Below are 14,439 nucleotides of genomic sequence, written 5' to 3'. Positions count from 1 at the left end.
AATATACATTTATAGAGGAAGTCCAAGGGCTTACTTTTCACTCCCCATTCTACCCTTGTGACTTTCCTAATTTTTAAATAAATCATCCTCACTTTATCTCTTAATTTCTGCATGTGAGGCAAAAAGGACATCCTTTCATCCACATAAACTCCTAGGTACTTGACCAAGGGGGCATATGCTCTCGTCGTACCAAATATTTTTGCAGTTGGCCTTCTTTCACTGAGCTTCCCTTTGAGCAGAACCATGTGAGTTTTTTTCAGTGATATCTCCATTTTATGGGCCTCAGCCCATTTCTCCACTTGTCCCATAGCCCTCTTAATTCTCTCCTCCAATTCTTTTCTAGACTTTCCCACCACCATTATTAACAAACAATCAGCATATGCTACCAGTTCACATCCTACCCACTCCTGAACCAGTAGCTCATCCAATACAATATTCCAACTATAGGGACCTATGATTGAACCTTGTGGAGCACCTCTTGTTACTTCCTGAGTAACTTTCCCATATTTTGTTACAATTGTAACTTTCCTATCTTTAAAATAATCTTTTAAAACTACATAGAACTGCCCAGTACGCTACATTTTTCTCATTCTTGCTAGAAAGCTCGGCCACCACATATGATCACATGCCCCCTTAAAGTCAAGAAATATATCCAGGCCATAATTTTCTGAAGTCTCTTGTACGTATGACGCCATTTTAATCACAGCATCTTCAGTAGATCTGCCCCTCCGAAAGCCAAACTGCCTAGGGCTGCTCATTCCGCTACTCTCGTAATATCCCTCCAATCTATTCATCAACACTCTTTCAAAAACTTTTGTGATAACTGGCAATAATGCCACTGGTCTATATGATCCAGGATCCGTCCTCTCTTTTTCTCTATTCTTTAATAATATTTTAATGTATGCCTCCTTCCAACAACTAGGAAAGATTTTCTCATTTAAGCACACATTATACAGGGTGTCTCAAAAATATTGGTACAAACGTTTAGGGGAGGTAGGCAACATCTAATGGAATGTGAATCGCATAGGAACCCATAACAGGAAACGTCACAGAAAAGTAGTAGCAGAGGCACAAGAAGCAAAAATGACACAAGACAGTAATTAGTGGCAAACATTTATTTGACATAATATTAACAATGGAGTACGAGATGGATACATTTCATGATGTTACAACAGATGCTCGAAAGTTCCACCATGAGACGTGATGCATGCATGACACTGACACAGCATGGATTGGTGGACACAGTCGAACACACCTGGAGTTTCTTTGACAGTAGCAGCAGCGCAGACGAGGCTCGCCACGAGATCCATTTCCATCTCCACAGGCGATTCATACACAATAGATTTGAGGGCCCCCCACAGAAAGAAATCAAGGCTCGATAAACCAGGTGAGCGTGAGGACCAGGCAATAGGTCTACCACAGCCAATCCATCGACGCCTAAACCGCCTGTTCAAATGGTCACAAATACACCTTCCATAATGGGCAGGCGCCCCGTCATGTTGAAACCAAATGTTGCATCTCACATTTGCTGAAACATCGTCGAGTAACCCTGGTAGAACTTGTTCAAGAAAGATCCGATACAGTCAGTCCTCGTATAGCACGATAGTTGTGTTCCTAGAAACCCTCGTGCAATGCAAAATCGTGCAATATAAACAACAGGGCCTATGGGAAAAATAGTGTTAGGTGCCGCCCACCCAAGATTTAACACACATTTGTAACCAAAACATTACCAAACACAATAAATAATCGTAATAAAATACATAAGTATTTTATTATGACTATTACGTAATAAAATATTGCTAATGCTTTTGCTTCTATCGTAAGCAAACTTGTTTTTTGTTTGATTTTCTATCCAAACAGACGACAGCCGTTCCATCTCTTCTAGTTCTTTGTGTCTTAATCTAATGGATTTTAATTACACTTTGAGTTGTTCCTGCTATGATAGTTGTTTTTATTTTCTCTGCATTCTTTGTAATTCTCGACATTGCCTCATTTAGGTCTGTAGCACATGCAATACCACATGGTCTTTCATTTCGCTCAAAGCGTTTCATAATTTCATATTTTTTCTCTATTGACAGAAGCGGACTGGCAATAAGCCTTACTGGGGAAACCACGGTGGGCCGGAGACCGCTGTGATTTTGGCCATAAACCATAGTATGAGGCCACTAGAAATTTTCCCGGATAAGAATTTTTGATCCAGTCCGCCTCTGTTTATCGATATTGCTTTTCTTTTTCTCTCTGAATCTGCAGTGTCTTCACCAGGACGCTTCCTTTTCCCACCTTTTAAGTATTTTACTCATTTTTAGGGAAAAAAGCACAATTACACACTTGATAAACAAACTTGATAAACTTGTACGAGGAGGCACACTTGATACACATAAACAAAGCTGCACGCGTGTAGCAACTGAATAAACAACACCGTAAAGGCAGAGATACACTATTAACACCTCACATTTTACTAACGTAAATTTCTAGGGGTTACTAACATGAAACAATAAAAACAATTTCCAGTTGCATTTCTGCTAGTGGAATCTGGTAGTAAACTCGATCTAATTGCATTTGCGATTATACCGATAGCTGGAATTGTGTTGGTTTTTACGTTATTATGGTGAAATGTGTTTCCCCTTCACTGATATAAAAAACAAATACATTATCAGAATCTTCTCTTCATTCCTATCTTGTTGCGTTCAGTTGGAGTGATTCCGGTCCGACTGCCATTTCTTGTAAATACAAAGGCGAATCGTGCATAAGCGAATTCGGTTCGTGTTATATAAGATATCGTTGCCCTATTTATAAATCGTGTATGATCGAATTTGTGTAGTGTAAACACGTGTTATACGAGGACTGACTGTATTTAGCAGAGTTCATGCAGGATGGTAACAGGTATGGGCCGACTAAGCAGTCACCGACCATACCTGCCCACACATTTATTGTGAAGCAATGTTGTGCCACATAGGGATGCACACCGTGTGGGCCCTCTGCTAATCCATACACTAGGTGCATGTCTGCCAGCTCACAGTTCGTATATCAATGCCTGCTCTTCGTGCGGCGACTGCTGCTTGGTTTAGTAAACCAGAAATTTTCCCTTTCGCGAACTGATGAACAGCGCAGTGTACCGACTTACGGTGACGTTTCCGGTTGTGGGTTCCTATGCGATTCACATTCCTTTAGATGTTACCTACCTCCCCTAAACATTTGTACCATTATTTTTGAGACACCCTGTATAACTCTCCCAGTTCCTTTCCAAATTTCAAACCAAACTTTTTTATCACATCGGGTAGCAATCCATCTCTGCCTTGTTTGTTGTTTGTTATTTGGTTTTTAGGAGCATTAGCAACTAAGGCCATATTGCTCCAAGATATGCGGTGGTCATTCCCTGACCTTTCCGCATCCTCCGTATTTGGTGGCGACGGGCTCAAACCCTGATCTAATCAAGAAGCGTGTGCTACGCACTGCTGCTCCTTCCCACCTGGCTATGGAGGCGCCATCTCTGCCTGGTACTTTCTTTGTCTTATGTCTCTCCAATACTATCTTCAATTCTTCCTCCGTAATTAAACTTTCAATTTCCTGCTCCCCCACATATTCATCATTTAATTTCCTGATTTGTCTTTGTTCTTTACTATCCAAACTTATTTGATCTATAGGAAACAATGAGGAGAGCAAACCACGCATGGAGGACTCCCAGTCCCTCGTACTCTGATTTTCTATTTTAATAGTACTATAAACTTGATCAACTTTCATTCTATCAAATAATAATTTGTATGGTAATCCCCCATACATTCTTATTCATTTCCTCTTTTACATAGTTTTCCCATGCTTCTTTCTTCTCTTTTTGAATTCTACCAACATATTCCCGTCTTATTTGTTGGTATCGCCTCTTTAAATCCTCCATTTGTTCACTTATTCCTCTTCTCTGTACCCTCTGAAAATTCCTCCTAGCCCTGTTCGCTCTCCTCCTCCTCATTTCTGCTAATATCCCATTCCACCAAGGAACAACCCTTTTTAATTTTGTGCTCCTCTTATTATTATTATTATTACTAGCCATATGGCGCAAGGAAGCCTGAGGCTTATGCTGTACCATCCAAAAAAAAAAAAAAATTTCTGACTTACCCTGACTAGAGAGAGAGAGAGGGAGGGAGAGAGAGAGAGAGAGAGAGAGAGAGAGAGAGAGAGAGAGAGAGAGAAAACAAGTGTCAGCAGTAGAAAGGAATCACCAAGAGAGGGAAGAATGATGATATCCCGCTCAGGACCTTGGGTGTGCCAAGCACATACTCACCAGATGTGAGCCCCCCCAGGGTTAGCTACAGCAACTTTCATATATAATACTAACTATTTTCTCAGCCCTTTCTCCAGGCAGGCAGCTATCTATTTCTTGTCTATTATCTCTGTTTTTTTGTAATCTCTACATCAAAACACTGCCAGTTTGCAGAACTCACTGCAAACCTCTTTTCAAACCCTGTATTAAATTCTACCCTCTCATCTCTTATCTCGAAACTGATACATCTATGATCGCTGGTAGTCCAGTCCTACCTATTGTTAGATTTTAGTTGCTAATGCATCTAAAATCTAACAACAATGACAGCCTTACACCATTGGAATACCATTTATTCCAGAGTTTACAACACTGTTTTGATGGCAAAAACATTGCAGGTTTCAAGGAAGTCAGAACTGAATTCTACATCTTCATTTACTGTTTGTTTGTTACTTGGTTTTTAGGAGCATTAGCAACTAAGGCCATATTGTTCCATACTACGAAAATTTTTATTTTTTATTTCTCAGAGCAAACTAAACTAAAATTACAATTAATTAGCTTTCGGCTGAGTGGACAGCCTTCTTCAGATAGAAAAATACTTTGAAATTCAAAGTATTTTTCTATCTGAAGAAGATTTTTCTATTTTCTATCTATAGAAAAATACTTGGAAATTCAAAGTATTTTTCCATCTGAAGAAGGCTGTCCACTCAGCCGAAAGCTAATTAATTGTAATTTTAGTTTAGTTTGCTCTGAGAAATAAAAAAAAAATTTTCGTAGTATGAATCCAGAGCACGTAGGCCTCTTTCATTATATTGTTCCATCTTCATTTACTCTAAAACCAAAAGAATTTCAAAAATGGAGAATTTCAAATCTTGTTAAATGTTGACAAGAGATCAAAAGACCAGCAGAATTACTTAACAAATACAAGACAATGCTGAAAAAAAGGCGTGAGTTAGGGTTGAATTTGAAAGTGTCTGCAATTCTGCCCAGACACGATAGGAGGGAGTATATGATGAGAGCCTTGTTGATCAATTTGGCCCTGGACAGACTGTGCAAGGGTCAAGGGGTAGAATTTTTCTCAGCCTGGTCTGTGCTTGTTAACAGGAGAAACTGCTTCTACAGGGATGGGATACACTTAAATAGAGAGGGTGCAAGAATATTTGCTGATGCTATCAAGGCAGAGTTAGGCGAGTCAGAAAACTGCTAGCTTGGTGGAATACAAGGACTAATAGATTAACAGTAGCCGCTGGAAGAGGTAAAAGTGATTCTTGCACTACTTCTATTGAAATGCAATTGAGCAGCAGCCTGGAAAGCAAGGCAATGTGAATTTCAAGGACTGCTGGGAGTCATTGTGGAACAAGTAAATACATGGGCTGTGTTAGGGTAACTAAGAGTAGAAACAGGTACATGTATGTTTGCATGTTCACCAATGCTAGGAGTATAGTTAATAAATTTGATGAGCTTGAAGTGCTCGACAAGACATCAAAGGCAGATATTGTTGGGATATCAGAGACATTGTGTCACACAGACATAAGCGGTGCAGAACTGGAATTTCAGGAGTACAACGTGTACAGAAAGGATAGAGAAGACAGGAAAGGAGGAGGGGTTATGCTGTTAGTTAAGAAACACAGAATCTAAGGAAGTGCTTCCAATTGATGTGGGTGGACAATGCAAGTTTGAGTCTGTTTGGTGTAACATAAGCACTGGGAAAGGAAAAATTAGGTAGGTGTGTATGATAGGCCTAATTAATCTGATGACTATAATGAGCAATTGTGCAGAGAAATAGAGTGGACCAGTAAATTAGTGTCTTATATAATGGGGAATTTTAATTTCTCGGATATTGACTGGAATTTGTGAGTTGGTCACTCACACACTAGCAAGGCTTTTGTGAATTTATTGGATGATTGTTTTCTACAGCAACATATTCAGGAAGCAACTAGAAGGAGTAATACTCTTGATCTGATTATCAGTAGTGATTCTTCATGCATCAAGAATCTGCAGATAAAGGAACCACTAGGTGGCAGTGATCACAGTGTGCTGAAGTGGGATTTACTCAAAGAGGTAACTACCATCAAGGGTAAAGGGAAGGGTTTTTGTTTTCGTAAAGGTGACTACAGTGGTCTGAGACAGTATTTAAATTCTATATGGTGGAACCAACTGATGATGTTACAAACAGCAAATTCAAAATGGGAAGCATTCAAAGAATTAATCTTGGAAGCTACTAGGCTTTTCATACCAACAAAGAAATATTGTTCAAGATTTAAGCCTAAATGGATGTCAGATGAACTAATTAGATATGTGACAGAGAAGAAAAATGCATGGGATACATATAAATTAACATGTGACACAGAAGCCTATGATAAATATAAGCTAGTCTGTAAACAAGTTACAAAGGAGGCTAGGCTGGCAAAGGCAGATTACGAGAAATCTTTGGCAAAGGATGCAAAATAAAACAGCAAAGAGTTCTTTACTTATGTAAGCTCTAGAAGGAAGGGGATGAATCAGATCAGTCCACTTGATATCGATGGTTAAACTGTTGATGATCCTGCTCAGGTAGCTAACAAACTAAATGAATAATTTGCATTGACATTCACACATGAGGAGTTATTCAGGGAGGGGAATACCAGAGGTGTATTCAACTCTGGCAGTAAGCTAGATAATCTTGTAATAACTGACAGTAAAGTGGAGGAGAAATTGTTGAAGGTAAACACAAGAAAGACACCTGGGGTGGATGAAATCCAGTTATATTAAAGGAGGCGGCAAAGGAAGTAAGCAAACCCTTAGCCATAATTATGAGAGCTTCCCTGGACTCAGGGGAGTTACCCATGGACTGGAGATGTGCAAATGTGACCTTAATCCACAAATTAGGATCAAAGGGGGAAACAGGTAATTACAGACCTGTTAGTTTAAATTCTGTTCCAGGAAAATTAATGGAAGCACTAGTTAAAGAAGCATTGCAGGATCATCTAGACAAGACTTCAGTTATAGCTTGGACACGGCATGGGTTTGTTAAGGGGAAGTATTGTTTGACTAATTTGATTGAATATTATAATGTAGTCACAAAGGAACTGGATGCAAAGAATAACTTTGATATCATATATTTGGATCTTAGAGAAGCCTTGAAACTGTTGCACATGAAAGACTGCTAAACAAATTGGAGCAGTGTGGCATTGGAGGCAAATGGCTGCTATGGATAAAGGGATGGTTGAGTGGAAGAAGACAAAGAGTGGTTATCAATGGACACTGCTCTTCATGGACTAATGTTATTAGTGGAGTCCTTCAGGGTTCTGTGTAGGGTCCATTGTTGTTTTCTGTATTTTTAAATGATATTGATGATGGTATATCAGGCTTAATGTCAAAGTTTGCAGATGGTATGAAGGTTGGCAGGGTTGATAATGACACTAATGACAGTAGACTGCTGCAACAGGATCTAGAAAAGTTGAGCAGATGGGCTGAGAGGTGGCAAATGAAGTTTAACATTGACAAATGTAAAGTACTACATTTGGGAAGCAGTAATCCCAGAGTAACATATCAACTCTGTGGTACCACACTGATAGTGGTAGAGAATGAAAAGGACCTGGGGGCAATTGTGCAGGCAGATATGAAGTTTTCTGAGCAGCGCAGACAGTCTGCAAGAGTAGCTCATGGTGTCTTGTCAAATGATATACAGGAATTTTTCTAGAAGGAATAAGGAGGTGATTATCCCCTTGTATAAGGCATTGGTCAGGCCACACCTTGAGTACTGTATACAGGTCTGGATGCCTCATTTTAACAAGGATGTAGAGTGTTGGAACAAGTACAGAGAAGGGCAACAAAACTAGTGAATGGAACAAAGGGTTGCTCGTACAAAGAAAGACTTAAGTTTGCAAATTACAGTGTCTGGAGACTAGGCATCTGTGAGGTGATCTGATTGAGGTGTATAAAGCCTTGAATTGTTTGAGCATGCTCAATGTGGATGGGATTCTTCCTCTTGCTCAGAATAATCACCTGGGAGGGCATAAAATCAAATTGAGGAAAGACAGTTGTAGGATAGATGTGGGGAAGTTTGTCTTTAGCCAGCGGTGGTTGATTGCTGGAACAAACTTCCATCTGTCGTTGTAGAAGTTGATAGCTTAAATAGATTCAAGGCATAACTTGACAAACATTTGGAGTGAGTGGATGGGTGAAATAAGGATTTTTTTTTTTTTTTTTTTTTGGCTGATGCTATATAAGCTTGCTTTGTTGCATCATGTGCCTTTGCTAATAAGAATAAGGGAGGGAAAATAAAGAATTGATTAAAATTTGTTTTGATGAAATAGAACAGTCTATTTTATTTTGAAATAAGTTAGTTGATGTGCACATTTCAGTCACGTTACATTTTTATTTCTGAAAATAATTGGATTTTTTTGTTTTCTATGATAAATAGAAGTAAAGGGTAAATAATCAATTATCTTGTTACCATTAATTAATAATATAAATAAGATTATTGTTTTTCACTTCACCCCTTATATTCACCAACGTAATCTCCATATTTTGTAGTACTTAAGTAATCAACAGCACATGAAATGCAACACATACTTCAGGCTATGATTTAATAAATTTTTACTTTGTACCATTTTGTCAATGCTTTTCTTATGCATTTTCTTATTTCTTCTGGATTTTAATAACAATTGAAATATATCGTGTATTTTCATTATTCTGCTGTGACTATAATAATAAATATATACATAATTCATTTAGGGCAATTGCCTCAGGTTACAAAGAAGTTAACTAACGTATAAGTTTGTGAAATAGCATAATGTCTATATGCAGCCAACTACTAAGCAGTTACAAAGTGGCCTTCAGGCATCTCTCATACTGTGGAGTTATACTTCGCAACTGGGTTGTCATCATTGCAACCAGGGTACGTGCCAACCCACTGGCAAAGAGCCAATAAGCTCTGAAACAGTGCTGTCTGGATGGTGTTACCCGCCAAGAATAAGTAACAGTAGTCTTCTCCATTGGTGAAGCATTACTTATTTGAGGTAGTGCAATATCATGGTAACTCGTGAAGGTATTCACAATATAAGATATACTTAAATGATGCCACTTGGTAACTACTTAGTAGTTGGCTATGTATAGATATGATGCCATTGCACAAACTTATATATTAATAAATATATAGTAATAATTCAATCACTTTTTTTTTTTTTTTTGGCTGATGCTGCATAAGCTCATACATTTGCTTTCTTGCATCACATGCCACTACTACTACTACATTAAAATGATATATATTTTAATGAAATTTGTGAAGGCTCAAACAAATCTCAAAACAGAATCCCATCAGCACTGAACTTGTTCAATGGTGACGGGATTCTTCCCCTTGCTCAGATTACACACTTGGGGGGGGGGGGCATAAATTCAAATTAAGGAAAGATGGATGCAGAATAGATGTGGAGAAATTGGTCTTTAGCCAGGTTGATTTCTGGAACCAACTTACGTCTGTCATTGTGGAAGTTGATAGCTTAAATAAATTTGAGTAAGAACTAGACAAACTTTTAGAGGGAATGGATAAGTGAAATTGTTTTTTTTTTGGCCGATGCCATATAAGCTTGCTTTCTTGCATCATATGCCACTACTAATGCTAATGTTAACCCACAAATTCAGTCAATATCTAGAGAGAGTTAAAATCCTCCATTATAAGATATTCAGATTAAGATATTCAGATTTACCGGCCCACTCTTTCTCTGTACAGCTGTTCCTTGTACTTATCAGAGTCGTTAGGGTTGCCACTCTCAGTTTTGATTTCCTAGCACTTATGTTGCATCAAACTGCCTCGACATTGCACTGGCCACCCATGTCAACTGGATGCACTACCTTAGATTTTGTGCTTTTTAACTAAGGACAGAACTCCCCTCCTAACCTGTCTGTGCTTTCTATAGACATTATTATTATTATTACTAGCCACATAGTGCAAGGAAGCCTGACTTATGCTGCACCAGCCAAAAGAAATTTCCGAGTTACCCCAAGAGAGAGAGAGAGAGAGAGAGAGAGAGAAAGGGAATCACAAAGAAAGAGAAGAATGATGATATCCAGCTCAGGACCCTGGGTGTGCCAAGCCCATACTCACCAGATGTGAGCCCCTGGGGACAATTATACTAGCCACATTCAAATTCTACATTCCTTATATCTGAGTGACACCACGTCTCTGATATTCCAACAATGTTTGTATTTGATGTCTTGAAATTCATCAAATTGATTTACTATGCTCGTAGCATTACTGCACATGCAAGTATACATTCACCTGTTCTTAATTTTAGTTACCCTAACATAGACCATGAATTTACTTGTTCCATGACTCCCAGCAGTCCTTGAAATCCCCAGCACCTTGATTTGCAGGCTGCTGCTCATTCTAATAGAAGCAATGCAAGAATCACTTTCACCTCTGCCTGTGGCTATTATTAATCTATTAGTCTGTGTATCTGTCAAAGCTAGCAATTTTCCAACCCAACTAACACTGCCTCAATAGCATCAGTGAATATTCTTGCACCTTTTCTATTTATTTGTATCCCATCCCCGTCGTAGTCTCTCCTACTAACAAGCACACAGCATGCTAAGAAAAATTCTACCCTACTATTGGGCATCTCTGTAGCCAGGTGGGCAGGAGCAGCAGTGTGTAGCACACGCTTCTTGATTAGACTGGGGTTCGAGCCCGTGACCACCAAATATGGAGGATGCGGAAAGGTCAGGGAATGACCAACGCATATCCCCGGAGCAATATGGCCTTAGTTGCTAATGCTCCTAAAAACCAAATAACAACAACAACCCTACTATTGCATAATTTTTTATTTGCAGTAATTTATGTAATAGTGAATTTTATAAATAGTTTTTATGCACTATGGCAGTGTGGTCAATATCTTTTTTTTTTTTGTTAGTTGTTGGCTCATCGGCTTCTGTGGCCATAATGCACTTCCCAAAGTTTTTGCATTTTACTCTGATCCAAGCCCAAGGCGGGATTTAAAGGCAGGCACTTTACCCATCTGGCTAGCCCGGTCAATATCAGAACATATGGTAACATGGACGAAATTTGCTCTTTATTTCATTCATAATGCTTTATACTGAGTGGTATTATGATTTTATTAAATTCATGTGAAAATTTATTTTGTTTCTTATAAATATTAACTGTGTTAATTTCTTTGAGTGAAATTAGGGGAAAATATAAACATGAATAAAATATTCACTTAATTGAAATTTTTGATAACTGCATTAAGAATATTGAAGTTTTGCTGTATTTTATATACACACATATATATATAATTTAAAAGAAATTAAATCTGTGGTAGAAGAGGATAAATGATTTTATGCGACTGACAGTAAATTAAAATTAAACTTTAACTTAGAATTTATGCTGGTTTTTTTTTTTTGTTTGACAAGCTTTTTATGTTATTATTTTTATTATTGGCTATATGGTGCTAGGAAGCCTGTGGCTTATGCTGCACCAGCCAAAAAAAAAAGTGAGAGAGAGATACAAGTAAAAGGGAATCACCAAGAAAGAGAAGAATGATGATATCCAGCTCAGGACCCTGGGTGTGCCAAGCCCATACTCACCAGGTGTGAATCACTGGGGTTAACTTACATACATAATACTTACCATTCTTCATATCATAAAACACATTCTAATTCAATTTACTCAAGCTCTTGGGGGGGGGATCAGTAGGGAAGAAGGGGATGAGGAAGACATTAAAAGGTAGTGACAGAAATCCTGAAATTTTCATGTAAAATCCATCCCCCTGAAGATATGCCACTGGCACATCATGATTGTAGTCAGTGATGCATTAATACAAATGTGGGTCCTTGAGCAACTTTTTCCTTTTGGGCTCCCCATAAGATCATGGCCCTTGTGTAGCTGTACCATAGGATAACACAGCACTATAACTGTGCATATCCCCCAGAAGTACAAGAACCACAGGCTGATTGCTACTGGAAGTACCAGGGCAGATTAGTATTGGTAAAATGATTCAAGAAAGCAAAGCTTCAACAGCATAAAAAAAAAAACTTTTACCCACTACACTTGCTTATTTTGTTAATAGTAATTGGTCCAATCATCTTCCTTAAATTTATTCAAACTCCCCAATTCCACACAAATTAAATGGATATTTGCCCCAATGCTATATAAGCTTGCTTTCTTGCATCATTTGTGATTATTACTACTAAAGACAAATTTCCGCATACTGACTTAACAACTATCCTTTGTCTCCACTTGAAAATCTCTGGCCTAGAGATCAGTAGGGAGGAAGGAAGACGAAAAGATGGTGAAGGCAATCCTGAAATTTTTTCACGTAAAATACATATTCTTTGATTACTTTGTAACGAAAAAATTAATCTGTTAAATGTTTTTCATTAAGAAAAAAGTTGCTATGAATTTTTTTTTGTGAATATGATTTACTTATACAGATCGCTAATTTCCAATTTAGGAATTTATCATAACCATAGCTCAAAATATTGTGGGATTATACTCCAGATTATGGGTAGACAATCTCAATCACATTACCTGCAAGGTGATCTGATTGAGATGTATAAGGCCTTCAATGGGTTGAGCACGCTGAATTCTGATGGGATTGTTCAGCTTGCTCAGATTACGAACCTAAGGGGGCATAAATTAAAATTGAGGAAGGACAGCTGTAGAATAGATGTGTGGAAATTTGCCTTTAGCCAGCAGATGGTTAATTGCTGGAACAAACTTCCATTTTTTGTTGTGAAAGTTGATAGCTTAAAGAAATTCAAGGAGCAACTGGACAAACTTTTAGAGGGAATGGTTGTGTGAATTTTTTTTTTTTTTGGCTGATGCCATATAAGCTCATATGCTTGCTTTCTTGTATCACATGCCTCTATTACTATTACATAAAGAGGAAGTGGCTTCTTTAGCTTGAATTCGTCCCGAATTACTGGCATAAACTAATTAACCTTTTTTCACTAGCCAAAAATGAGTCTATTTGAAAAACCCACACTTGGGTTTTTCAGACTCATTTTTGACTAATCAAAAAAAAAAAAAAAAAAAACACTTCTTTTGCTTGAATCCATCCCACATTTTTCCCATGCCCGCAACTAGTGACAAGGTGTACTAATAACGTGCAGTTCAGCCTAATATCACATTTGCCTCAAAACCGAATGGAAATTCTTGATTCTCTATCCCTCTATAACTCAGAAAAACAACACAACACTGAGAATGAGCTAACAGATTTCCGCGGTTTTATCAAAAGAGCAGGCAAACTCGGTCTCCTTGCGTGTGTGGTATCTTAGGCGAAATGAGGTTAATGCGATTAATTTCGAATTGTAATTAATTAAATGCGAGGGACTGGTTACATTAAAAAAAAATTACCTTCTTTGAAAATATTCTTCTTGGAAGAAACTTGTGTTGTCTGTTCCGCACAGCCACCCGCATCAGCTGTGGTTTTCTCAGAAGCCATATTTTGAACTCAGAAATGAAAACAGAATTAGCCGTTATCATTCATTTGTAAATTTGAATTTTTACGGTGCTCTTCAATCTATGCTTCTACTGCACAATTAAGTATCCTTATATTACATGCTTAACGGAATAATGTCAATAGAACACATAGCAACCAATATCTAAATCAAACACGATGAACTAAGAGATACGCTTCTCACAAATCTAACCGCATTTCCACAGAGTAGTAACATACTTCTCTGTAGCATTTGGTTGGGCTGAAATTTTTTAAACTGCGATTTACTAAGAACAGCTGGGCTCTAACTTCCAAAAGTGAAGATAGCTGAGCTTGAGAAACTTAATATAAATACAGAACTTCATACATTGAACAATTATCCATTCACGATTAAAATTCAACAGTGCTCGCGCTCCAACCACAAAAAAGAAACCTGCCCAAATTTTTTTTGTTCACAGTGAAAAATTTTTCGTTCATGCTACAGTTTTCAAAATTTGTTTATACTGTAGTTCAAGGTTACCTTCTTTACTTCTCCCACTAGTTATGTAAATATCTAGTCTCACACAGTTGTTTTTGAAGATCTAATACTGTTGTTTTCTGCATGAAAAAGACAAGCATGAAATGCAATATTCATTAATGATATCTACAGATTAAAGTTGGAAGGGGTTGACTGAAACTTTATTTACCTCAAGGTGTTCGCGCGGTAGCACAGTGGTATCGTCACCGTCCTCCCCACACTGAGTGGAAAAGGCCCGAGTTCGAATCCCG

The 14,439-nt window shown here is 38.0% G+C and overlaps 1 protein-coding gene across 3 annotated transcripts in view; it reads right to left on the bottom strand.

Annotated features, from left to right (window-relative positions):
- LOC150088291 (phosphatidylinositol 4-phosphate 5-kinase type-1 alpha-like) overlaps positions 1-13,886 on the bottom strand; it is a 743,292-nt gene extending 729,406 nt beyond the window's left edge. For 2 of the 3 annotated variants that reach the window (XM_090370676.1, XM_090370679.1), the window contains exon 1: positions 13,590-13,683. Coding sequence is in view for 1 of the 3 variants with exons in the window: in XM_090370677.1 (XP_090226803.1) it covers positions 13,590-13,677 (88 nt within the window). In the remaining 2 variants the exon portion in view is untranslated. Of the gene's footprint in view, positions 1-13,589 lie in introns of all 3 variants that reach the window. The other variant, XM_090370677.1, reaches the window with a different exon arrangement.
- Positions 13,887-14,439: the final 553 nt, after the last annotated feature.

The sequence above is a fragment of the Mastigoproctus giganteus genome, chromosome 3, assembly GCF_048544385.1.
Source record: "Mastigoproctus giganteus isolate SK-2022 chromosome 3, ASM4854438v1, whole genome shotgun sequence".
Classification (NCBI taxonomy): domain Eukaryota; kingdom Metazoa; phylum Arthropoda; class Arachnida; order Uropygi; family Thelyphonidae; genus Mastigoproctus; species Mastigoproctus giganteus.
The sequence above is the reverse complement of the archived record's forward strand: the minus strand, read 5'-3'. Positions and strand labels throughout refer to the sequence as shown.